At 33.3% G+C, this 24141-nt stretch overlaps 4 protein-coding genes across 10 annotated transcripts; 1 reads left to right on the top strand and 3 right to left on the bottom strand.

Annotated features, from left to right (window-relative positions):
• Nucleotides 1–16: 16 nt before the first annotated feature.
• Nucleotides 17–4856, bottom strand: LOC105777245 (uncharacterized membrane protein At1g16860). Its single transcript, XM_012600394.2, has 5 exons — nucleotides 4683–4856; nucleotides 1504–2469; nucleotides 1161–1316; nucleotides 793–1004; nucleotides 17–703 (listed from the first exon to the last, which is right to left on the bottom strand). The coding sequence occupies exons 2-5, from the start codon at nucleotides 2386–2388 to the stop codon at nucleotides 511–513; spliced, it is 1446 nt and encodes a 481-aa protein (XP_012455848.1). The 5' UTR covers nucleotides 2389–2469; nucleotides 4683–4856; the 3' UTR covers nucleotides 17–510.
• A 1546-nt stretch (nucleotides 4857–6402) lies between these two features.
• On the bottom strand, nucleotides 6403–13095 carry LOC105777661 (kelch repeat-containing protein At3g27220). The gene is made up of 7 exons (XM_012601024.2): nucleotides 12673–13095; nucleotides 12403–12585; nucleotides 10757–10986; nucleotides 9746–9916; nucleotides 8842–8947; nucleotides 7650–7856; nucleotides 6403–6891 (listed from the first exon to the last, which is right to left on the bottom strand). The coding sequence occupies exons 1-7, from the start codon at nucleotides 12916–12918 to the stop codon at nucleotides 6721–6723; spliced, it is 1314 nt and encodes a 437-aa protein (XP_012456478.1). The 5' UTR covers nucleotides 12919–13095; the 3' UTR covers nucleotides 6403–6720.
• Nucleotides 13096–14041: 946 nt separating this feature from the next.
• On the bottom strand, nucleotides 14042–16794 carry LOC105776750 (uncharacterized). Of its 3 annotated transcripts, none has more exons than XM_012599638.2 (3): nucleotides 16379–16794; nucleotides 14983–15086; nucleotides 14042–14488 (listed from the first exon to the last, which is right to left on the bottom strand). In XM_012599638.2, exons 1-2 carry the CDS (start codon nucleotides 16755–16757, stop codon nucleotides 15016–15018), a joined length of 450 nt encoding a protein of 149 aa, XP_012455092.1. In that variant the 5' UTR covers nucleotides 16758–16794; the 3' UTR covers nucleotides 14042–14488; nucleotides 14983–15015. The 3 variants fall into 3 exon arrangements, with proteins under 3 accessions (XP_012455092.1, XP_012455091.1, XP_012455090.1); XM_012599637.2 differs by having other exon boundaries at nucleotides 14042–14467; XM_012599636.2 differs by lacking the exons at nucleotides 14042–14488; nucleotides 14983–15086 and adding an exon at nucleotides 15881–15987.
• A 1897-nt stretch (nucleotides 16795–18691) lies between these two features.
• LOC105776749 (uncharacterized) lies at nucleotides 18692–24082 on the top strand. Of its 5 annotated transcripts, none has more exons than XM_052621786.1 (8): nucleotides 18692–19324; nucleotides 19424–19529; nucleotides 20813–20905; nucleotides 20996–21191; nucleotides 22537–22715; nucleotides 22941–23188; nucleotides 23398–23570; nucleotides 23770–24082. In XM_052621786.1, the coding sequence occupies exons 1-8, from the start codon at nucleotides 18997–18999 to the stop codon at nucleotides 23926–23928; spliced, it is 1482 nt and encodes a 493-aa protein (XP_052477746.1). In that variant the 5' UTR covers nucleotides 18692–18996; the 3' UTR covers nucleotides 23929–24082. The 5 variants fall into 5 exon arrangements, with proteins under 5 accessions (XP_052477746.1, XP_012455085.1, XP_052477747.1 ...); XM_012599631.2 differs by having other exon boundaries at nucleotides 18692–19348; nucleotides 19458–19529; nucleotides 20821–20905; XM_052621787.1 differs by having other exon boundaries at nucleotides 18692–19348; nucleotides 20843–20905.
• Nucleotides 24083–24141: the final 59 nt, after the last annotated feature.

The raw sequence follows: 24141 nt of genomic DNA, 5'->3' as shown, positions 1-24141 counted from the left end.
GAAAGAGAGAATCATATGAATAAAACAATGCAAAACATAGATTAATTTTTTTTTCGTTTCTATTTTACATAATTGCAATCTACTACTCAACACGCATAAACTCCCTAATAACATCAAGCCAACCCCCATGACAAAAGCCTCCGAGCCCTATTTTACTCAGATTCGGGTGTGAGTATCAAATACAAATATGTATTCGACACGGGTATTTTCTTTTATGTATTCGAAAAGTCCTTGAAAGGTTATATCCCATCAAATACGCGTCAAACACGGGGACTAAAAAGAAAAACAAAAAATCGAAAAACAACATAGAAACCAAAGAGCTATACAACGAGTTAAAATGACAACAACAAAAACAATCACCTACCCCGAAACTCCTAAGTCATCGCATTATCGCCTCTCATAAGCGCCATTTTTTCCGCCCACCAACACTGCCACCATTGCCATAGAAATAAAGAAAGAATAATCATTTTAACTATGTTACCTGAAAAAGTCCACAAGGAGCGAACACTACTAAACCGGGATAACATCGGTCTTCGATGTATCTTCACATCTCACTATAATACCCTCGAGTCCAGCAGGGAAGATACACTTTGCACATTGACATCCTGTTGTTATTGGCTCGGACGGAGGGACGATCATGAGCACGTTGTCGTTTCTTTGAACAACTCCCATTACACTAACCGTGCTTCCTTCTTTGATATACCTACAAATACCGGAATTTGTAAATTCCAAAGTCGAAATAGTTTCTCCGAGTTTTTTTATACCAACTCATAAGATAATCTGGATACTTACCCTTCTTTTATCCGCATTACACGGTCATCACTCGAAAGGTTCCTTTCTCCGAGCCACCTAATGAAATCTGGAGGTAATGTTTCACTGGCCGGGTCAACATCAATGACAACAGAATCATCCACATAAGGAGTCACCCTTGCTCCGTAGCCTGTTTTTACCAATGCTCTCAAACCCGACTGGAAATCGGAGATGTAGAAGTCAACCGCACGCCTCTGTCAAAGAGATAAGACACGAAAAGGTTAAAAGAGTCAGCCAAACCATTTTGCTTTTCTTAAATATGCCCTCATGTTTTTATCACATCACTGCTTGTGTCAATTCAAGGCGCATAGCATTTATCAAATCAGTAACTGAATACTCCAATAACTTACTTCGGACAATCGAAGCCCCCATGTAAATCGGCGATGTTTAGGATTGGCTGCTTTAGAATCCCATCCGCGGTACTCATATAAATTAGTAGATGTATAAACACATCTAGGAACTTTCTGGAAGGATGATTCGAGCGGCACGTTTCCGCATGTTACAACCTTCAAGAAACACCAAATATTTAGAAAAGCTTTACTCATTCAAGTTCTACAATTTTTCCATGAATCAGGATTTTGATTGAACAGGCTCCGTCTCATGGTAATTATTTAGTTGACATATTCGAACCACATATAAAAAGATTAACCCATGGAACACCTATTACTAATATACGAACATTAAATCACATACCCCGGAGATCTTCACCAATTGTCCGTTCTTTGCATTTCGGAGCTCAGCATCGGGATAACGAGCAATGAACCCCATAATAGCTCTTCTTCCCCAACACGAATTCCAAGCAAATAATGCAGCAACAGTACCGAAAAGGACCACAACAACGATGAGGAGAATGACATTGTGAACAGCTCCGAGAATAAAGCCCCCAGCAATGAAACCCATCACAAAAAGCAGTATCAATGACCATAATATTGGTTTCGGGAAGTTCCTCTTAAAAGAAAACTCATCATCGTCATGGTTAAGAATGTTCACAGCAGAACCATGTACCTTCATTGATCCCATTGTATCCAAAGGACCGGATACTTTTCTAGGAGCCCCAGATGAATTTAGTGGGCCTGAAGAGATAGGCCCAGATGTAATGAGACCAGTAGCAGGAAGGACTGGAATAGGACCAGAGTTTTGGCGTCCACTTGATGTTAGTCCACCGGACTGAGGGCCGGATGTTCTCTTTACCGGATCCCCATGTCGATTCAATGGTCCAGAATTTGACTTCTTTAATGAAGTTGAACCAGACATGCCTCCTGTAGGTCCAGGACCAGAGGTGGTATAGCCTGCTCGAGGTGCTGCAGTAGTAGGCATGATTGGTCCAGAGTGTGAAGCAGCACCTCCGAAAGATCCAGTCCTTGAAGGGGCACTACTTATAGGTCCGGATTTCCGAGACTTAGAGCCATCAACAGGGATATCGAACATTTTCCCCAACTCTCCCGACTTTTTGATATCACCACCAGTATACGGCATTGCTACTGAGCTCATTGTCGGAGTTCTTTCCTTGGGCTGCTCTGGCCTACCTGATACATAAAGACCATTGCTGAGCTGATGAGATGGGAATCTCGAACCCATCGAGCTTCCGACGTACAAATACAGAAGATATCACACAAGAAAGGCTTCCAATAGTCCGTTGATAAAAAACTTAGAGTCCTCCTGACATAAAAAAAAGGCACCTTAAATATTGAATGAATAGTTTAATTCTAATAATCACAGAGACATAGGTCGGTGCAATAGAGAATCAAGAATCAAACAATATGGACCTAACCAATCAGAGTAAAAGTACCATGAAGGCTCTTGTAATAGGAGTCAAATTGCATTTTACCCCCCACCAAAAAAATGAGCAAATTAGTCCCTATACGTTAGTTCAAAGAGCATATTGATCCTTTCTGCTAAAAATTCCATCCATTTGTAAATTGACATGGCTGATGGAATAACCAAATAGTGATACGTGGCATGCCAAGTGTACATCGTGCTAACGTATAGGGACCGGTTTTTAACAGTAGAAATGAATGAAATTTTTAACAGAACGAGTTTGCTCTTTGATTTAACGTATAGGGACTACTTTGCCTATTTTCTAAGTAGAGGAAGCAAAATGCAATCTGACTCCCATTACAGGAGCCTCCATGGTACTTTTAGCAACCAATCAGGTACTTACAGAAACACATATATAGCAGCAGTAAAGGCATGTATTCGAAATGCTCTTCTATATGATAAATACTGTTCTAATGAAATTCACATACATATCATCACCAATTTCCATTTTGAGCTAAAGCATAAGTGGATTCAATAGTTAAATCGTGAAAGTTCAGTCGAATCTATGAAAATTGATGCAACATAAACGGTTTACAACAATGCGGTAACCGTGAATTCTAAAGAAGAAAACGCAGTGACAGTGAAACCAATGACAAAGAACATGAAAAAAAGGTAAAATCCTGAGAATAGTCCCTGTACTTATCGTTTTGTGCGGATTTAGTCCCTTTACTTTTATTTGATCAAAACTAGTCCATCCAGAGTGTTCTGATTAAAAGATCTCCTTAAGAATCTCAGCTTGCAGTAATTGTACTTATAACACAGTGCACATCCATACTAACAGTCACAATTTCCCAAAACGATCCCTAAATACAAACTAAAAGTACTTGAACCGTATCTTGTGCTGCTTAATATTTTATAAAGTTCTATGATGTCCTACAACTTAGCTCAAGAACTTTGTTGTGCTTGCATGGGCGAGAATAGAACACATCCTGCCATGGGATAGGAGCGCTACTGAGGCACTCCCTTACTATCCTGTCCTAAGCCTAAGGTATTCAAAAATGGCACAGTTTCACTAGGAGATCTTTCCTTTATCTTTCTTGATGCAAAAGAAAGACTCCATTAGCCTTAACCCTTCTTTGGTTGTGATTGTCGCCTTGTAACCAAAACCAATGAAGCTAACTACTTCCCTCGAGATTGCTTTGTTCGTATATTCTCGTAAATAAACTATCTACACATGCTTGAATCTATTTACTATCTATATTACTTAGACTTGTGAGTGTTTAATACAGATAAATATCCAATACGAAAATGAGTGTGGAACATATGTACTTAAAAGAAAATGAAGAGTCGGAGCAACATAGTCTCGTATCACTATCCACAAAAGCATTTACAATAGAAGTAAAGATCTAAAATTATATTGAACCAAGCTAAGTTAAACAACTCAGATTCTACAAGAGATCAAAAAATTGGAAATTTCCAATAAATCACCCAAAATGAAAGAACTAAGCAAAACCCAGATCACAAATTGAAACAAAGACTCAACTAATGTTGATTTCAACATTTTCAAGCTTTTTTTATTCCTTTTCAAAAAAGGCTATTTTGTCACCAAAGAAACAAACTGAGAAGCCTAAATCAGAAGGGGAAAAAAAAACCAAGTAAACTCCCATTTTATTTTACTAAAATAGATTAAAAGGAAAAAAAAGATCTATACAAACAAGTAGATACTTTCAAACTTAAAACAGTGAAACTAGATATTAAAATGGCTAATTTGTCACCAAATAACCAAATAGAAACCAGTAAATTCCTATTTTATTTTACTAAAACTAAAGTGCAAAAAGAAGAAGAAAAGATCTACATAAACAAGTAGATGTTTTCAAGCTTAAACAGTCACTCAAAAACTACATTTTTTCCTCAAAACAAAATCAAATACAATAAAAATGGCTAAAAAAAATACCCAGAGGCAAAATAAAGTGAAATCAAACGCTAAATCACAAAACGAAAGATACCCAGATCTTCATTTTGAAACAAAATAGCAAAGATCAAAGATCTGATGGGAAAAAAATAAGAAGAAAAATGGAAGATATAGAAAGGAAAAAAAGAAGAAGAGAAAATACCTGAAATTGAAGAAGGTGATGAAAATATAACTGAAGTAGTTGAGGAAATCAAGAGATTTACAGACATTATACGAGGAAAAACAAAGATAAAAAAACATTAACAAATACTAAAAGATATATTAACAAAAAAAAATCTCTGTCTCTCTGTTTTAGTTTTTAGCTGCTTACTGTTTTTTTTTTAAAGTTCGTTCCTTTTTTTTCCCTTCTCTTTTAAGCTTGTTTTATTTTAAAGAAAATATGAAAAATATTTTACATAAAAATATATTGATATTTAATTGTATAATAATTTTAAGATAATGATTAAAAGTGTCCACATGCGGGTGGCATGATTTTGCTAAAAGTGATTTTTGCTTAACTTCGAATTGAACTTCATTTGTTAAATTATTAATTAGTTGGAATCAAATTTTAATTCGATAAATATTTTTAATAATTATTAATTTGTATAAACAGATAATTAATATTATATTTAGAGCATAAAAATGGGGGTCAAATATCAAAATGACGGATTTACCCATTACTTTAACATTTTCTGCGTGACTTAGTTATCCAACTCCAAAGCACACACATGCCTTGATTTGATTTGTTCCTTTTGCCTTATTTTCACTTTGCCCCATAACTTCTAAAACTTTTCATTTATTTTTCAGATTTTTGGGTTTAAATTATTTTTTATAGATTTTATATCATAAATAAAAAGTAATATTTATCATTTTTTTAAAATATTTTGTCATCATTAAACTTTAAACATGAAACAAAGGTATTAAACTTTAAACATGAAACAAAGGTCTCGATGTATATTGGTACAAATTTGAAAGAGTATGTATGTATATATAAATATTTAAAATGTGTGCTTGGTTTGAATAAATTTAATAAGTTTTAATTTTTTTGTATTTTAATATATAAATATTAAAATGTGTGGTTGGTATGAATAAATTCAATAAGTTTTTTAATTTTTGCATGTTTAATATATAAATATTTAAAATGTGTGATAGGTATGAATAAATTTAATGTTTTTAATTTTTTGCATATTTAATATATAAATATTTTAAATGTGTAATTGGTATAAATAAATTTAAAAAGTTTTAAATTTTTGCATGTTTAAAATACTATATTCGATAAATACCAATTATTTGAAGCTCATTGGTTTCGATAAAAAGTTGTTGTCTCTGATTATAATGATTCTAGTTGAACTTAATATAAGTTCTTTATACCCAAAAAAATATCATATTTAAAAGATTTTAAACATGAATGGTTAAAATATAGAAATATGGTAACACAATTTAAGTGATTTATAAATGGTTGTTTTAAAAAGAAAATGTTAAGTTTTTATTTATGGGGCATACAATTTAAAATAATTTAATAATGAATGAAATGATCCTTGTTATATTATTTAATACTCTCTCCACCATTTACATAAATAATTAAATATTGAATGTATCACGTGACATTAATTTCAACATAAACAGACCCTCATTGATGAATAATTAAATCCTATATAAATATATATTTATTAAAAATAATAAATATCAAAATTATATCTAATACATTAACTTTAATTTTATGCATAAAATTTTAATTTAATTCAATCTTCAAAAATCACTAACATTATTGAATCATCATTACTATATTACATGCACAATCATATTAATCTAATATGAAAATAAATGTATGTATAAAATTGAATGAAAATCAAAATTTCATGAACCACAATTCAAACTTCATATGTATAATTGTACCAAATCAAAATTTATGTATCAAATTGTACATTGAACCAAAGTTAATATATAAATTCGTAAAAGTTTAAAAGAAGCGAGAAAAAGAATAATTTAATTTTCTTTTTAAGTAATTAAAATTACAAATATTAAATAATTGCCTATCTATTACAGTCTTCCAGTGGTAATAACTATACCAAAAAGAGATGAATGTTGCCTAAAAAACCTAATTAATAAAACAATGTTTCCATAAGAAGGTTCAACAGATATTAGATTTCGATTCGAGATGAATATTGATCAGATAGGAAGCCGAGTATCGTAACCAAAGATTACCGGTTCAGTTTTAACTTCGTTCTCCACATTTCTCCGATCACTTTCCTCGGTGCTGGATCATCCGGACCTCTGTCTCGTTGCCCGGACGTGAAATACAAATATTCTTGCCAGAATCCGACAAGTGTGGTCTTCACTCGGTAAGGAAGTTTTCCGATCACAGACCACTCCTGTAAAAGCAGAATTACAAATATTAGAACTTTAATGGCTTAGGTAAATAACAGACGATACAATATTTAAAATCATCTGTTGCTGCTTCAATGACAAGTGGAGGTTAAAATGTAGCAAAAGTACTCGATTCTCGATCTTCTAGTGCAAACCTACGTTGCTTCGACTCTTCAAATTTTTAAAGTCCATACCAGACATGAGTATGTTCATATAATCCTCCAAACATTCTCTAAATGCATAATAAATATACCCGTGTCTGATCATGTATCCATGCATGACATTAGTCCCAAAATCGAGTTAGCATAAATGGAACAACATGTAGATTATTATCATGTTTCAAATTTTGAAGCAGTATACACAAAATGTAACATAGTCAGTCATGTGAGCCAACACTGCATCATTGAGTAGCCGTACAAATGCAAGAAGAGAACAATTACAGCAGAAAAAGGTTCCTCAAGTCTTGCATGCATTAATGGACGGTCAAAGCCGAAAACTACTAGGTTCAAAAGTTTAGTATACTCGAAAATGAACAAGAAAAATCCAATAACATGGCAGCATGTGAACATAAATTGGGCTCTTTCATGCATGATTACACAGACATGTTCACTTGCACACGTATGCACATGCATATACCTAAACGCTACCGTGCATGAACAAGAAAACACAAAGCAAAATATGTAAAGCTTGTGAGTACGTAAGTACATGCAAAAATACGAAAATTTTCTATTATAAAGCCATACAAAAGATAAGAAGATGATACCAGTGTATCTAGATTAAACTGAAACACTTCTCCAACCAGAATCATCTTTTTTGTTATAGGGTGTTTCTCGGTTGTGCCTCCAGCAATAACAAGAGAATTGTTAACAATAGCCCAAGCAAATTCGATATGTGAATCTGGTTTTGGCATCGGAGGTAACGTTTTCCACTTCATTTCGTCATCCAGCATGTATACGTCACTATATACCACCTGAAGAAAAATTAGAAAAATAAGTTGAATATATGGCTCGATTCATATTAATAGAAAAGATACAATTGATACTAAATTTATCAGTAAAAGATAGGTTAGACAACCAGTGGAAAACTAAATGCACCTGGTAATGAGAACAATTAAATGTTTAAATCATCCATTAAGGTTAAAGTACCTGGGAGTTCCCTGTATTATAGGGACTGGATCAAATTGGCCCCTCTATTATTAAATGGATCAATTCCCTATACTATTAAAAAGGATCAAATAAGTCCAACTTGTAACAAAGTTAAATTTTACTGTATAAAAACTATCTTGGAAATTATTATTAATTGCAGTTCAATTCCAAACAAAAAATTTCATTTACAGAACCATAAAAACTTTAAAAATATTAACTCTGTTAAACAATAAATGTTAACTCTATTCCAATTTGGCCTTATTTGATTCTTTTTAATAGTATAGGGACTAAACTGATCTATCTAATAGTAGAAGGACTAATTTGATCAGGCCCCTATAATAGAAGGACCTCTCATGTACATTCACCCATCCATTAATATCTTCATGACCTCCAAGAGAACATCAAAACTATCGTAAAAAGGCAGAGATGCGTCCCAAGTTCAAAGTAACAAAGAACTTCATAATGCATAAAGGTATTATATATTCTGCAGAGGATAGAATGTTCATATACAAAATTCTAAAAGACATTATTTTTACATGTTTAGTAGAATGGAACAAAATTCTTTTAAAAATAAACATTTTATCAACAGAACCGGACCACATTCATTAACAACATTAAGTTCACTAATTTAATAAGGCTTTCAGTTACCTAGAAACCATTCAGATTTGGTTTATTTAGATCTTAAGCCAATCTATCATCGATAAGATGATATAGAATGCTTCAAGTAAACAAACCTATATAAATTGATGTACTACCATATTAAAGTCACATGAAAAGAACAGTAAAGAAAAACATAAATAGCCCTTTTACCTCCATCCTTCGAGAGCATTTAAAAATAGGCGATCCAGGTTTGGCCATAAAATCACCCTCTTGACCGCCAATAACATAAAGGCGATCTTTAAACACAACACAGGCCCTACATCAATGACATTTGAAAGATGAAGTTTATGTGAGATTATATAAGGAATGCACAACTGAAATCAAGTTGCAGTTCTCTTGGCCATTAAAAACAAAGAGATGCTCTTAGGATGCGACTAAAGCAGTCTTTCATGATCAAGGACAATACTTCCAAAGTTCCAACTATTTCAATGTTTCAATCAAGCCAACAGAATTTACATTCTCTTCCTTTTCCAGTATTGGGTAAGCGTTCTATGTTCATTCAATTCGTACAATTGCTTAAAGATATGAAGAAATAAACATATGAGCAACATATCAGTTTACGTTGCTCTTACTCTTCGTTTTTCTTGGAGTATTCATGTCTGATAGTTGTTTCCAAAACATATCCGCATAAGAGTGTATGCAAATGACCCTCCACAAACTAAAAAACATTTAAATATACCAGTGGGAGACACATAGTCACACTGGATTACGAGTAACCTGGACATCAGCAACTGAAATTTAAGCCAAAATTTGCATAATTGCAGTAATGGCATCATTAAATAAAAAATTGTCTCCATTAGCTTTATGTATGATATGATTAACCACAAAAACTAAGCATGCATACAAGCATCCTTTCAGGCTTTTACTATTCAAAAAGGTATAAAACTATAAATAATCAACAAAAGATGCAATGGAGTCATAATTGAAATGTACAATCACGTCGTAATAAGAACATGTATCAAAAGCCCAAACAGCACCAAAAGCATAATTTGTCAACTTGTTGACGGGGAAAAGCAATATTGAAAGAAAACGAGTAGAAAACACGTAGACATACCTATGAGGTCCACCCCGTGGAATGGGTATTTCATTCCTCCATTCCGTTTCTAACACTTTCCCATCCTTGACAGCAAGACTCCAGTGCTCTAATCCGGGTGTATGCCTATTCTCCTTGCTTCCACCCATCACATGAAGTCTACCTCTCCAAAGTTGAGTGGCTGGTGCATACCTGAAAATACAAGGCCTGTCACTCTCGAGCGTATTTCCCATTAAACTAGAGAAACTAGCTAAATCTAGAAATTACCCAGAACCAACATTTTTCCAGTTCATAGAAGAGTCAACAGATCAACTGTTAGAAAAAGACTGGGTTTCTAAAAAGATTTTCTAGAATTAAGTTTAGTAGATGTATAATGTTTGAATCATCAATGAGAAAATTGGGTTAACAAGCCAACATAAACAAGAAGAGGAATTTTTTCTTAAAAACAAAAAGGCGGGTTCAGGCATTTGTTCATATAATCTCATCAAAGAGTAAGCAAATTTCAATGTTACTGTTCTAGCTGTTAAAATTAGGCCCACCTGTCTAGGACTCGAACTTGGTACCAGCCCATAATGATCAAAGTTTAATCATGAGCCTATCAATGGAGCTAATTCAATGAAGAAACAATTGGAAACCATATAGAAACAGCCATAAACTGGATCAAAGCTATTTGTTAGAATCTACTGCTAAATAGCAATGAAGTTGAACTACAAACTCTAAAGATTGAATTAGTAAATTAACGATAAAAATGCTATTTATTGTTCTAAAGAATTGATCATTGAAGAAGCAGAAAGAAAATGACAACACGTTATCTCTTTTGTTATTTGGTACTCAAATATTCACCCAGAGAAGTTCAGGACCCACTCAACAGAAGCGAAAGCAAAGAAAAAGTTAATTCACAAAGCATTACAAAAAAGACATAAATTAAACACATTGAAAGTAAACAACCACAGTTTCTCAGGGGCAAGGCCATCTTGTTTCTTCCAAGAGTATTACTACACATCTCCAGCATGATTCGAGATATTCACATACCTAGGGACAGGCAAAGGGGGCATGTCACTCCATTTCTTTGTTTCAGTATCAAGAACAAATGTGTGAGCTGTAGGCCCTCTGCATTGAGGACCGTATTGTCCAGTGACTATGTAAATGTATCGCCCATCCGTCACCATGCCTAAATGTGAGTGTGCCATTTCTTTTGGCATATCAAATCTTCCTCCCCATGTATTATCCGTAAAATTGTATATATCAACATGTGAATGCACCTAAGGAAGTAAAACAGAAATGAGTGAGAACTATAACTCTGTTTAACATAAATATGTGCTTAAAAATCACCATATAAGAACTTGAAAATGCAGATTAGTTCCTCCAAGGAAACACTATCACAATAGGATTGCAAATATGAATGAAATCAAAGAACTTAGTAAAATTGCCACAAGATATGTTCCGACAGTCACATCCAAGGCCAAGGAACACAGCTTGTGACAATTTTACTAAGTTTAAATTTTCTAAATTTTTCCATGTATTTGGAGGGTCATAGCTCTATACCCGTTTCCAAATACGAGTCCGATATCAGTGCCAGACACAGACACTTCAAGGAAAATGAAGAGTTGGAGCAATATAAATAACATAAACATGACACAGATGCAAAAATGTCTTAATATTTATATATTATGAATTATTAACGTATCAAAATTTATATAAAATATAAAATACCTTAAACATGATTACGATGCATACATGAACACACAATTATGACACTACAAAACACATGAACATGACACATCAAGTCCAGTTATAGCCTGAACATGGGGAAAGGGATTTTATATTTTCAGATTCAACCCCGAACCTACCATATACGACTCTCTTGAGAATGACTCCATTGATCTAACTTAACTAAGCTACAAATTAAGTAAATCATGTTTTTTGCACTCCAAAAGTAGTAACAATCGCAATGCTTATTAGTTTCATGTCTCAAAAGCAAAGAGAAATAACAAGAAAGGGAAGGCTAATACATTAGCATATGATACTGAGGAACATAGAAAGGCTAGTAGTATGTAACTAACATAATCAATGGTTCCATATCCATTGATTAACGAAGATACAATCAAGGGTAATGCACAACAAACTACATGAAGACACGATCAAGAGTAACACAACAAAATACATGAAGGCACAATGATGACACAGCAAAATACATGAATTTTCAGGTCTCTGTACAGCCTGGAGATGAGGTTGCATGTAGAGAAATTCAAACCCAGACCTATATATACCACTTAAGAATGACTACATGAACTAACAGCGCTAACCTCCGAATCCAGTAAACCATAATAACAATTTCTAGGCTTATTACATCGGTATATAGTACTGGAGAATTTAGAAAGGGTGGTTTGTGTCTTACTAACAATCCAGGCACGACAAAATACACAAAGATACGATTATGACACAGTAAAATGCACAAAAGCGATAGGATACATGAATTGTTAGGTTTACCTACAGCCTAGATGTAGGGAAATGGATTGCATATACTGATATTTGAACCCAAATCCGCTACATGTTGCCTCTTAAGAATGATTATATAAACTAACTAAGCTAAGCTAAGCTCTAACTTCAGTAGATCAAGTAATTTGCACCCCAAAATAATAATAACAAACTAGAAAGTGTAATCATATGTTACTAACATGATCAATGGTACCATAGCCAGCAAATACAAAAAGAAGATTCTTAATCTGAATAGCAGCGCCATCTAAACGAGGAACAGGAGCAGGCGCCATCTTTTCCCATTTAAGTTGAGGAGCAGGCAAATCAGCAAAAGTAGCCGATAAAACTCTACCATCTTTACTCTTTTCTTTAACATGCTTCTCCTGCAAAAAAAACACCAAAAAAACAGTTTAAAATCGAATCGAATCTGCATTTCCAGCACCGAAACAACAAAAAGAGTGTTTTTTCACCTTGGGTTTTTGGTTTGCCGACGAATTAAGAGGCTCATTGAACATTAACGGAAATGTAGCGGGAAAATCAGATGAATGAGGGGACCAATTATTCGAAATCGAAAGAGATGAAAGCTTGAAACGAGAAGATGAAGCCCAGAAAATATCGGCAATGAGACCGATCAATAAAAGACCGATACCAATGCATATCAACAGAAATCTTATCGTTCCCGGTGTATGCTGCTGTTTCCCTGTTAGCCTCACCATCGCATCCTCTTTTTTTCTTTTTTCTTTTCTTTGCTAAGTCGCTGCAATTTGCAGAATCCAATCCCTTTCTTACACCGACGTTAGATTAGGAGTGACAAAAATATATATGAGTTCAATTTTTCTTGAATTCAATTTGATTTTTTAGATCTGATAAATACGTGTATATGTTACTGGGCTCGTTTGAATTGAGTCACATTTGTAGAATATGTAGAGAAGCAGCATTTACTTAAATAAGCTGATTTTCACCGATTTAAAGCTTCTTACAAAATACAAATAATTTAATTCTTATCAATTTTGAAAATAATTAATAAAAATATTATTAATATTATTCATTAATTATTCGAGATTTTACATAATTTTGATGCATATAAGAAATATTTAACCTTCAATCTTTATATATTTTATATAAATATTATGAGTTAAATTTATTAAATTAATACTAACTTGATAAAATATGTTACTATTATAATCAAACTTGTTAAAGCAATACCAAATTAATAGTTCTTAATTACTCACTTTTAAAATTTAGAGGATAAAAAATTTTCTACTTTAATGTTTTATTTAATGGAATAAAATAACATTTAATCCTTGAACTTGGTAAATTTTCTCAACTTGATCCTTAAATTTTTTTGTCCAAATTAATCTCTAAACTAAAATTTTTTTGCCAATTTTGATACTAACAAAATTGAAAAAACTTGTCAAGTTCATTAACTAATATAAATAAAAAAATTCAGAGACCAAAATAGAAAAAGTTGCAAAACTCATAGACTAAATGTTACTTCATCCTTAATTAATTATGGTATAAAATAGATAAATTACACCCAAAATCTCTAAACTATTAATAAGTTTAGATTTTGAACTATTATATAGCCTTTTATTTTTAAACATAACATATTTGTGAATCAATATTAATCGTTAGATTTTCAATCCTCGATTGCTAGTTTAGTGTTGTTAAGTTAAATATACCCTAAATAACATTTCTATTAGAAGAGAGAATGGTTAAAGTATTGAGAAGAAATAAGCGTTAATGATTTTGATGAACTCATTAACCAAATCCCTAATTAGTAAAAATACAAATTGGAATTATTTATTTGAATCGAATAAAAATACTAAACCACCCACAGAGTCTAAACATGATGGATTCAAATGCAAAGTCCAAACACATCTGTTTCTTTTTAACTAGAATAATACTTTTACATGTTTTCTTCTAGACATTTGGACGTAGCAATTGAAGAAAGTGAAATGGAGAATCTTACAAATACAATCCATATTCACACCTTTCTTTTTAAATATTTACACGTAGAAAAAGCTGGAATATAATGCTAAAGCACAGGCTTAACATGGAGTGATGATGCTCATATAATCTAAACTTATAAAATCTAATCATCTCTTTAATAATACATCATAAAATACATATCATATTTTAGCTGTTAAAATGAAAAGGAAAAAGGAGGGTTTTTATTTCAGTTCCATTTTTATATTGCATCTGTACAGCTCCTCCAATCTTGACTGAAAAAGCTCTCCTTGTCAACAAATCTACTTATTGAGCCTGCAAAGTCCCCCAATTCGCCTTTAAAATTGATAAATCAATAAAGGTTAAAATATGCCATAAGTCCCCTCTACTCTTTCATAGATTTAGAATTTAGTTCCCCTCCCTTAATATTTCAGATTTCAAATTCCAAGTCCAATTATTAACCATATTAAAAAAATTTAATTAAATTTGCTGGTGAGATCTTGTGAAATATATATATATATATATAAAAATACTCATGTAACTAAAAAATAATATTATGATAAACATTAACCGTTGAACCTAAATTTTGAAATCTGAAAATAAAGGGACTAAATTCTAAATTTATGAAAAGTACAAGGACTTATAACATTTTAACCATCAATAAACTTCATCAAATTGTATAGAATCAAAACTATGTTATTCCTATTATTCATTTTTCTTAAGTACCATTATCTGGGATATTTCCAGACACCCAAGTATATAGAAAAACCAGAAGAGAAAAAATTAACGATACTCATGTTGATTAATGCGAGATGCAAATTATAACTCACCCAGATGCTCTTATTAGTGCAATGAGAATGGTTTCATCCTTCTTCCTCGGATTTAGATGAAGCATTCGATTTCATTTCTACCTCCACCGGATGGGGGGATCCACCTGTAACATCGTAAAGAAAATTATATTATGCAGATGAGCATTTAATAAAAGAAAATTGATCTTATACAGGTTCCCGGAATAGGAATAATCTCATTCTCAGACAATGACTATTCAAGATTTGTCCATCCTTACATATAATGAACATTGAAACAGCAATGACCCTTCAAGTTTTCTATTGATATCACCCACAATTTTTTAAGAAAAAATAAAGAAGTACACAGCAATGCATAATGGAAAGTTCGGAAGCTATGTTACTCAAACTTGGGGTCCTCTTGTATGTTATATTCGGCACATAAGTATTTAGTAATTCATTCAGGGAAGAAACCTTCGTCTTCTTCATCCCTTTCTAACGAGGGATACATGCACGACAGCCATATAACTTAAATCCTAAAACCTTTGTCCATTACTATGTATATCATAACTGTTGTAAGAACCAACACCAACTAAACAGACATCGAAAAGCTAACTAACGGTTCAAACTTTCTAGTAATATAAATGCAGAGAAGCACACAGCAATGCTGAATGGACAATTAAGAAGCTATGCTATTTAGACTCAAGTGTAAGTATCAGATGCATACTCAACTTTTTCCTAAATTTTTTAATGTATTTGGAGGATCCTTTCTCTGGTCTCTGGTCTTATCTTAGCACCCATGTCTGAAATATGTCAAAAAATGGATACAAAAGATTCGAAAGTAATAGTTTCTTACGTACTTCTGGTGAAGTTAGGCATCATTGGGAAAAAAAATTCTCAATCACATAGTATTTTCTCTCAAGAAAAGAAAGCTGGTTCTTACCTATGAATCGCAGGTTATTAATCACTAATTTTCAGCCGCCGTATTAGGCCTAAAACAATGACGTAATCTCTTATTCAAAGATACCCAATGCCGGTAACTAAATAAACCTATATAATAAACAATTATATTCTAGTCAGAATGATCAAATCCGAATAACTCTATAATAAAAACGTCGCGTTCTAGGTTGAATTGGTCAACAAAGAGGAACCGTATTTATATTATTAATTTTTTTTATAGTATAAGCAAAACGGCAGGTCCTTGGGAAATCAATTTGAATATTAGGGTAAAAGTTAGCGGGTTTGCCCGAATTTAAAAACAATCAAATTCACCATCAAATTGAAAAGTGGAAGGCAATTGATAGTATTGGATCCTCGAAATTCATTTTGAATGTTAGGGCAAACTTTTCCCCCAATTTTTTAAAAAAAAATTCAAATCCACTGTAAAATTGAAAGGGAGAAGGTGGATTCATATTGCTAAGAATTAGATAATTGAAATTACCTTTGATGAAATACTCGGAAGAAGGCCAACCTCGTACGGTGGTGGTGGACAAGGACTCCTCCGGGGTCAAAGGATTAGCCAATTTCTCAACAATCTGAGCAAGGCCGTATGATTGCGACGTGGGAGGCGGGACCCAATAAGAGGATCCGGGTAGGAAAGGGAGCCAATCGGGCGCCGAACGGCGAACAATGATCCGATGGATGGCGTCTTCGAGTTTTCGCAGGAGCGGATCGGAGGAAGACTCGGAAGAAGCATCGGACTGATCGAAATGATTGGGTTGGCTCGATTGGGTTCGCAACGAAACGAGACGAGAGGATGATGTGCAAGGTTTGGTGAAGGGTCGTAGCTTGATTGCGGTTTGGCAAAGTGAACGAGCCATTAAGCGGTGAATGGATAATGGGGGAAGGCAAAAGGGAACAAAGATGTGTATTAAAAGTTTCAGGCTCTGCCTATATTTATAGAGCTTAGAGACATATGGGCCGGTAGAATCGTGATTCGGTTCTATAAATTTTATGTCTTAACTCTTAAGGTTGAATTTGGACCGGCCCAATATTAAAGTTTAAATAAAAATTGTGCAAAAAATAAATTACGTCAAATCAACACCGATTAAATTTGTATGTAAATAACATATTTGTTGCGAATACAAGTAAGATTGTTTTTTTTTTAAATGCTTAGTTGTAAGTAATTAGCTTTCTAGTGTGTTTTCTTTTAGTTGAATGATGTATTTATGTTATTTTTCACATGTTTAGACATGTGACCTATACGTAAATATGTAATATACATTAGTAAAAGTATTATAGAAGTCCTTGTAAGGGTTGAATTACATTTTATCCTCCCTACTTAAAAAATAGATAAATTAATTTATGTACGTTAAATTGAAAAATAAACTAATAATTCTATTAAAAAATTATACATTTCTCTCAGCCAATTATCTTTGGCAATCTCATAGAGCTGGGAAATTCTCTATCAAAGCGGTGTACAATAGTTTAATATGGATAGATGATCAAACGGGGATAAGATTTGGAGGGAAATTTAAAAAACTAATCTATCATCAAGAATCAAACATTTTCTTTAGCTAGTTATACACCATAAGCTCTTAACAAACTTTGAAAGGAATAGAAGGAAATTGCCTTCTACAAGGAACTACACCATGTGTGGGGACAATCAAGAAACAATTATTGGTACTTTGCATGATTGTTCTATTGCAACTAAAGTATCGGAAAAAGGTAATAACCCGAATTATTTGTCTCACTTCTTTAATTTAGATATTTTGGATTGGATAATTAACAACTTGAATGACGATTTTGGTGGGAATGATGCTCAGACGATTTTGGTGGGAATGATGCTCATGCGGGGCTCTTTTTCTGTCTTGTGCTAGATGCTACGGAAAAGTAGGAATGAATTTATTTTTCAACATATTTCAAGTAGGCTTGATTAGATTGTATGCAAGGTAGAATGCTTTAGGAAATAGGTCAGGAGGGGCTTCACTCTAAAGTTCGAGCTATGGGCTATTTTAATTGGTCTAGAAGTGGCTCGATTAATGAACTATAGTAAGATTATTGTTGAGAGTGACTGTTTTGATTCTATTGATATGATATTGAAAAATTCTGCGAATATTCATTTGATGACACTTATACAACGGATTATTGAGGCCAAAAGAGATGGTAATATGGTGGCAAATTGGCTAGCCAAATCAGGTTCGATTAATGATATCAAATTTACTTTCTTTGAATTTCCTAACTTTCTTGTTAGGAAATTATTGTTAGAAGATAAAATTGGTGCATCCCATGTAAAGCTTATTTTATCTTAAAAGCACTTGATTGACTTCTCTCATTATAAAAATAAAAAAAATTATAGTTTTCTATTATTAAAAAACTATCTAGTTATTTTATTAATGATGCCAGTTTTAAATAATTGAAATGACTAAAGTTTTAATAAAAATTATTAGTTTGTTATTTAATCTAATGTACAATAGTTAATTTGTTCTTTTTAGTATAAAGAGAAAAAATACAATCGATATATGAGCCTTTATAGTACTTTTAACTCTCTCTCTATATATAATTAAGATATGTCCGTTAGTTCGAAGGGTGTACTTGAGTTAAATTTGTTATTATAAAAACATGTACAATTGATGAAAAATATGGGCTTAATTGCCCTTAATTACTCATTTTAGTGCTCTAACTTTTCTAGAGGACCCGTTTGCTAAACAACAAAATCGAGAGGTAACAAAAAGGTATTTTACCTTAATTTTAGATTACTTTTTTTTTTGAGAAAAACGGGTTTCCAATTAAAGCATATAAAGCCGGCAGTTCCCACACACAGGAGAAAGAAAGACAAAACGAGCAAAGAAGCTGCCCTCAATGAACCCTCGGATGCCAAGAAACAGATACGAAGCGTCGCCGACGTTACCAACTGGAGAAACTAAGCGCAGCGGCCAAGAAACATGGAAGGGGACTTCGCTTGAGGAGAACCGAGGAAGCAAAACACGGCAGCGCCAGACCCACCGCACGGAAGTTTAGTAATATTATATTCGCGCAAAATTTAAACAAATCTCTAATTATTCAAATCTCCTCTCTCGTTTCCTTCACTATATACAGAAATCCTTGCAAAGGTCAAAAATGGCAACAGGATATTCAAAATCGCCATTGGAGCTTCTCAACAGTTCCCACCAATCCAAAGTGCTGAAAGCCGCCATTTTCTCGAGATTTGTTCTTTTAATCCTTTCTATCTTATGGCGCACCCTTCTCGCCCCTTACGACACCTCCGCGCCTCTCAACCCAACTTGCCTCCATAATCCTTCTCCCCCTCTTCCTTCACCTCTTCTCCCTTCTCTCGGTTCTGCCATCGAGAAAGGTGTCGTTTGGGACAGCGTTTATTTCGTCCGGATCGCTCAGTGCGGGTATGAATACGAGCAGTTCTACGCGTTTCTGCCCTTATTGCCGGCTTGTATGTTTGTCTTTTCGCAAACAGGTCCGTTATTTGAAGAATTAGAGGTGTATTTGTTTGGGTTTTTTTTGGGTTAAAATTTGTGCTTTAACATTGCAGTTTTCGCGCCATTGGTTCCACTTATCGATTATAGGGCAGTGTTGGCGTTGTCTGGTTATGTTGTTTGCAATGTGGCGTTTATTTTCACGGCCATGTACTTTTACAGGTGAATTTTCATTTCCAGCTACTCGATCCCAGAAATGTTTTTGATATTATTTTTATTTAATTGGTTTGTGTTGTGAAGTACTAAATGTTTTTGCTTATTAGTTCAAGGATTAGGTGCACCCGCCATTGAACCAAATGCTCAGTTGTGCTACTAAGTATTAGGTTTAGTAGTATCATAATAATCCCTTATGATTCCCCTTTTTTATTTTGGGTGTGTCCATTTATACAGTCTCTTATAGTTTTTAAATTGATATAAGAATAGGGAAGGTTTATTCTCTGGAAGTTTTCAGTGTTCTAAATAAGCAAATTGAAGTGTACATGTGACATGTAGGTGATAACTAGTTTTTGACTCTTGTGTGATAGCAATAACTAGTTTAGTATAAATGCAGGTGTTGTATTGTTTTCCTGAAAGATGATCGGAAATTGGAATTGGAAAAGTTGGACTAATTAAGATAGCATATTTTAGGAAAGGAAAATCTGTCGTAGAGGACGGCTGCTGTTATAAAGTACCAAAATTTTCTTTCAACAAAATCTCTGCCTTCTTTCTTAATGTAAATCTATTATTCTTCAATGGGAGCTGTCCTTGACCATATCAAGCATTAAGATCAGCCGCTTGAATGTTTTAATACTAACAAACTTCTGAGGTTTCAACTATCATATTAAGAGAAGGCATCTCAAGTAGTGTTGCTTTGATCACTTAGTACTTCCCTTGTTATTCATGAATTTGAAGGGGTGGAGCTGGCATTTTTCTCATAAAAAAATTAAATATGTGAATTTAATATCTGATTTCAGTTTTATGAATTCATATATTCTTAAGAGGAGTTCCACATCTCTCCTTTCATTTGGAATGAAAATTTGAAAATTTTGTAATGATTGCCTGTTTATTATGTTATCTAGTTGGATTTTCTACATTTAAAGTTGAGGTTTCTGTATTATATAAAATCATTCTTAATTGGACAAGTCACAATGTCTGGAGTCATATTTTGAGACGGTCTTATCTTCTTGGTAGTGAGATTGGCCTGAATATGGGTATCTTCTGCAATTATGATTTAATTTTGTGATGTTTAAATGCTAACTTTTTTATTATTTGTTTTCTCTTAAAGTTGGTACATTTAACAATTTCCATTGTCACACTAAGCCCTATATTATGGAACAAGATATAATTGTCTTGCTGTTACTTTTTTTTTAAAGTTCCTGTGATGTTGCTTTGCATTCTAGATTTATGGAGAATCATGATATTTTATTTAACTTATGACTATTCTCCTCATGCTTTTGCTCTAACAGGCTTTCAGTTATTATTTTGAAGGACCCCAGTGCTGCATTGCAGGCTTCCGTTTTGTTTTGCTTTAATCCAGCGTCCATATTCTACTCATCAATGTAATGTTCTCATTTCTTTCTTCTTATGTTGATTTTCAGAGGGCGAGGTATATTGTGGATTATCTTTTTTGTGTTTTCTTGTGATTGCAGATATTCCGAGAGCTTGTATGCCTTGTTTTCAGTTGGTGGATGCTACTATTTAGTATCTCGTGCAAATAATATTGCGGTGCTTTGGCTTGCTCTTTCCGGTTTTGCAAGATCTAATGGAGTTCTCAATGCTGGTTATTTTGGGTTTCAGGCAATGCATCAGGCTTATGATGCTTTTTATCTGAAAAAGAGTGCTTTTGTAAGTTTCTCATTTTCTTAGGTTATAATGCTCTATTTGCAGGTTGTGTTTATTTTCCCACAAGGCTTCATCCTTAAGGCAAAGCTGAAAGGGCTAGATTTCAGTCATTTGACTGCTTATTAATGGTTATCTTCCATTGATGTTTAATGGGCTGCAGAAGCATTGTACATAAATCCCATTCCTAGGTGAAGACATTAGTGGAAATGGGGTATAGTTAATGGAATCAAACTCAAAACCTTAGTCTAATATCATGTCGTCAATGAGATAGTTAGGTAACCAAATTTCATATTCAACTTGCAACTGTCTATTTTTTATGCTTTATAACTCTTCCTTTAATTTATTTGCTTCTTCTTCTTCTTTTTTAATTGTAAAGCTGATCTTCTATCACAACTGCCTCATTTCTTAGTAATTATATAAATTTTCTTAATCTTAAATTCAATGTGCATTTGGACTTTGTATGCAGATTACGAAGTGAATTTTGCCTTAGTGTTAAGGTTTCAATTGATAAAAGTAAAAGATCAATCCAGAAATTTTAATAGGATATAGAGGAAGTAACAGTTTTTTTTTTTTTTTTTATGTTTTAAAAGAAAGTAAACAATTTTGGGACATTCTTGAAAGGAAACACAAACATTTAATCTTCAATTGTATTCATGCCTAGTTGCCAGTTTGCACCGTTTAGTCTTTAAAGAAATGAAATGGAAAACTAAAAATATTTTTTTTCCAATGAGTATTTTTATTTTTTTCAGCCAACCAATAACTATTATTGGCTTTATGTTTTACATTGCAGTACGTTTTTTTTATATCATATAATAAGTTAGTTCAGTAAAAATGAGGGCATTTTTGTGTTTTGATTCATGTTTTTTTGGTCTTCATGTATTTTCCATTTACACATGTTCCCACAAGGGCATTTGCAGGTATCTTTTGTGCATGTCTATCTTGTTTCCTTAATTGTCTTCAATGGGTGTGGGATCATTTTGCTTATGTCAAAGTGGATATATTAGTTAGTTAGTTAGTCTGTTAGTTAGTTAGTTAATCATTCATTAATATTGATCGAATTAATATGATACCATTTTTTAGCTTTCTATTATGGTATGTGATTTTGCATCAAACATTGATTTGTGAGAAGGAATATTCAATTATGCACCGCTGCTGGAGTTTTTTGATTCCACCGAGGCAGTTAGAGAGTTGTCACATTCCCTTTTTAAGGCATATTAAAAATAAATTAAAAATAATACACATGGCATATTTCAGTTGTAGAGTTTAAAAGTTTCACTTTAAGAGTATAGTGAACAAACTTTTTAAACAAATGTATGGTTTCATAAACAACTTTCTATTTCCGTGCTAGTTGGCATTGTGGATTCTTATAAGTGGAGCACTGCGTTGTATCTGCATTTTTGTTCCCTTTATTACTTTTCAAGCATATGGCTACTACAATATGTGCCTAGGACGTTCTTCCGATGAAATGAGGCCTTGGTGTAAAGCAAGAATACCTTTGCTATACAATTACATTCAAAGTCATTATTGGTATGTTCTTTTGCAACTGGTCATTGTATACCATTCTTTGCATTTTATTCATACATGGTATCTTAGTAATTATCAAGTTATCTAGGTGCTAGTTTAAATAATCCTGCTTACAGGAAATCATTAATGTATTGGAATCTACTTTTTAGCTTTCAAATTTTATACCGATTAGATTTTGTTGTGATCGGTTTCTCAGATGCATGCTTTTGTGTTTTACTTATATTCTAGGGGAGTGGGATTCTTGAGATACTTCAAATTTAAACAACTGCCAAACTTTCTATTGGCATCTCCAATACTGTCTTTGGCAGTTTGTTCAATCATCTATTATGTGAAGTCAAGACCTGAAATAGTTCGATCATTGGGTTTTCAAGCTTCAGTTGAGGAGAAAAGTTCCATGGCAGTAATTTTTTCTTCTCAGAAACCACAAAGATCAAACGACACCCAATTTTCAGAGAAATATTCTTCTAGGAATCAAGGTATTACTTTCGAAAACAAATGGCTGGTGAATTATGAATGACGCCGCTTATTTCTCTGCATGGCTGTTGGATTGGTGGTTTTAGTACTATATTGTGTCTGTTTGTTTCTGCTTGTGTGCCGAAACCTCTCTCTTACAAGATGTTATATGAAAAAAAAATTGTGGGTACGGTTCGACAACCTGTTAAAGCAATTATTATCTTTGTGACAGGAAATCATAATCTTAAATCGAGGAAGAAAATAAGCCAAGGAAAGGATCTTGCCGAGGGCAGAACGGTTCATGGATCATTAGAGAAACTAGGATATACATCTGCTTTCGTTCTCCCATTTATCCTACAGGTTGGCTTCATGGCAGCTACAGCATTTTTTGTGATGCATGTCCAGGTTAGTTTCTTACCCTATAACGTTATCTATTTGCATGGCTCATAGAAAGAATAAGAAGTATGAAAACATTGAACTTTTTCGTTCCTCGTTTCGATTCTTGCTTTACTTTTTTGCATCACATTTTAGCAAGTCAGTATTTAGTAAGTATAGCGAAAGGTAGCTTCGTATTTAACATCTAAAAAAATTGGGTGATTGACAGGTGGCAACACGTTTCTTGTCAGCCAGTCCGTCTCTATATTGGTTTGCTTCGTTAATAATGACATCTCATAAGAAATGGGGATATGTGATATGGGTATATTGTTTTGCTTATATCCTTCTCGGCAGCTTGCTCTTTTCGAATTTCTACCCTTTCACTTAATTATGGGATGCGTGGGAGGATTTATGATAATAGCATGGTTAGATAATTATATTATGTATTTGCCTAAGTTCCCATTGAATTAAATTCTTGTAGTTTTGTTAACCAGGGAAAATATATTCTCATCTATTTATTTCATTCACAAGATTGTTTTGGATTTTCTTTTCAAAAACTTAACAGGGGTTGAAATATACTTTACTTGCTGTTTTATGAACT

This window comes from Gossypium raimondii, chromosome 10 (assembly GCF_025698545.1).
Source record: "Gossypium raimondii isolate GPD5lz chromosome 10, ASM2569854v1, whole genome shotgun sequence".
Classification (NCBI taxonomy): Eukaryota; Viridiplantae; Streptophyta; class Magnoliopsida; order Malvales; family Malvaceae; genus Gossypium; species Gossypium raimondii.
Note: the sequence above shows the minus strand (reverse complement) of the source record. Positions and strands in the feature narration are given on the sequence as shown.

Excerpts from the sequence above, each read along its gene's own strand:
- LOC105777245 (XM_012600394.2), bottom strand. The coding sequence starts at position 2,388 with ATGGGTTCGAGATTCCCATCTCATCAGCTCAGCAATGGTCTTTATGTA. Across the intron at positions 1,317-1,503 it reads AATTGGTGAAGATCTCCGGG|GTTGTAACATGCGGAAACGT; the intron begins GTATGTGATTTA and ends TGTTTCTTGAAG. Across the intron at positions 1,005-1,160 it reads GGGGGCTTCGATTGTCCGAA|AGGCGTGCGGTTGACTTCTA; the intron begins GTAAGTTATTGG and ends TCTCTTTGACAG.
- LOC105777661 (XM_012601024.2), bottom strand. The coding sequence starts at position 12,918 with ATGGTGAGGCTAACAGGGAAACAGCAGCATACACCGGGAACGATAAGA. Across the intron at positions 9,917-10,756 it reads CCCCCTTTGCCTGTCCCTAG|GTATGCACCAGCCACTCAAC; the intron begins GTATGTGAATAT and ends TTGTATTTTCAG. Across the intron at positions 8,948-9,745 it reads CCACGGGGTGGACCTCATAG|GGCCTGTGTTGTGTTTAAAG; the intron begins GTATGTCTACGT and ends TCATTGATGTAG.
- LOC105776750 (XM_012599636.2), bottom strand. The coding sequence starts at position 16,757 with ATGGCTCGTTCACTTTGCCAAACCGCAATCAAGCTACGACCCTTCACC. Across the intron at positions 15,988-16,378 it reads TTCCGAGTATTTCATCAAAG|GTTTATTTAGTTACCGGCAT; the intron begins GTAATTTCAATT and ends TTTATTATATAG.
- LOC105776749 (XM_012599630.2), top strand. The coding sequence starts at position 18,997 with ATGGCAACAGGATATTCAAAATCGCCATTGGAGCTTCTCAACAGTTCC. Across the intron at positions 21,192-22,536 it reads ATCTGAAAAAGAGTGCTTTT|TTGGCATTGTGGATTCTTAT; the intron begins GTAAGTTTCTCA and ends TTTCCGTGCTAG. Across the intron at positions 22,716-22,940 it reads TACATTCAAAGTCATTATTG|GGGAGTGGGATTCTTGAGAT; the intron begins GTATGTTCTTTT and ends CTTATATTCTAG.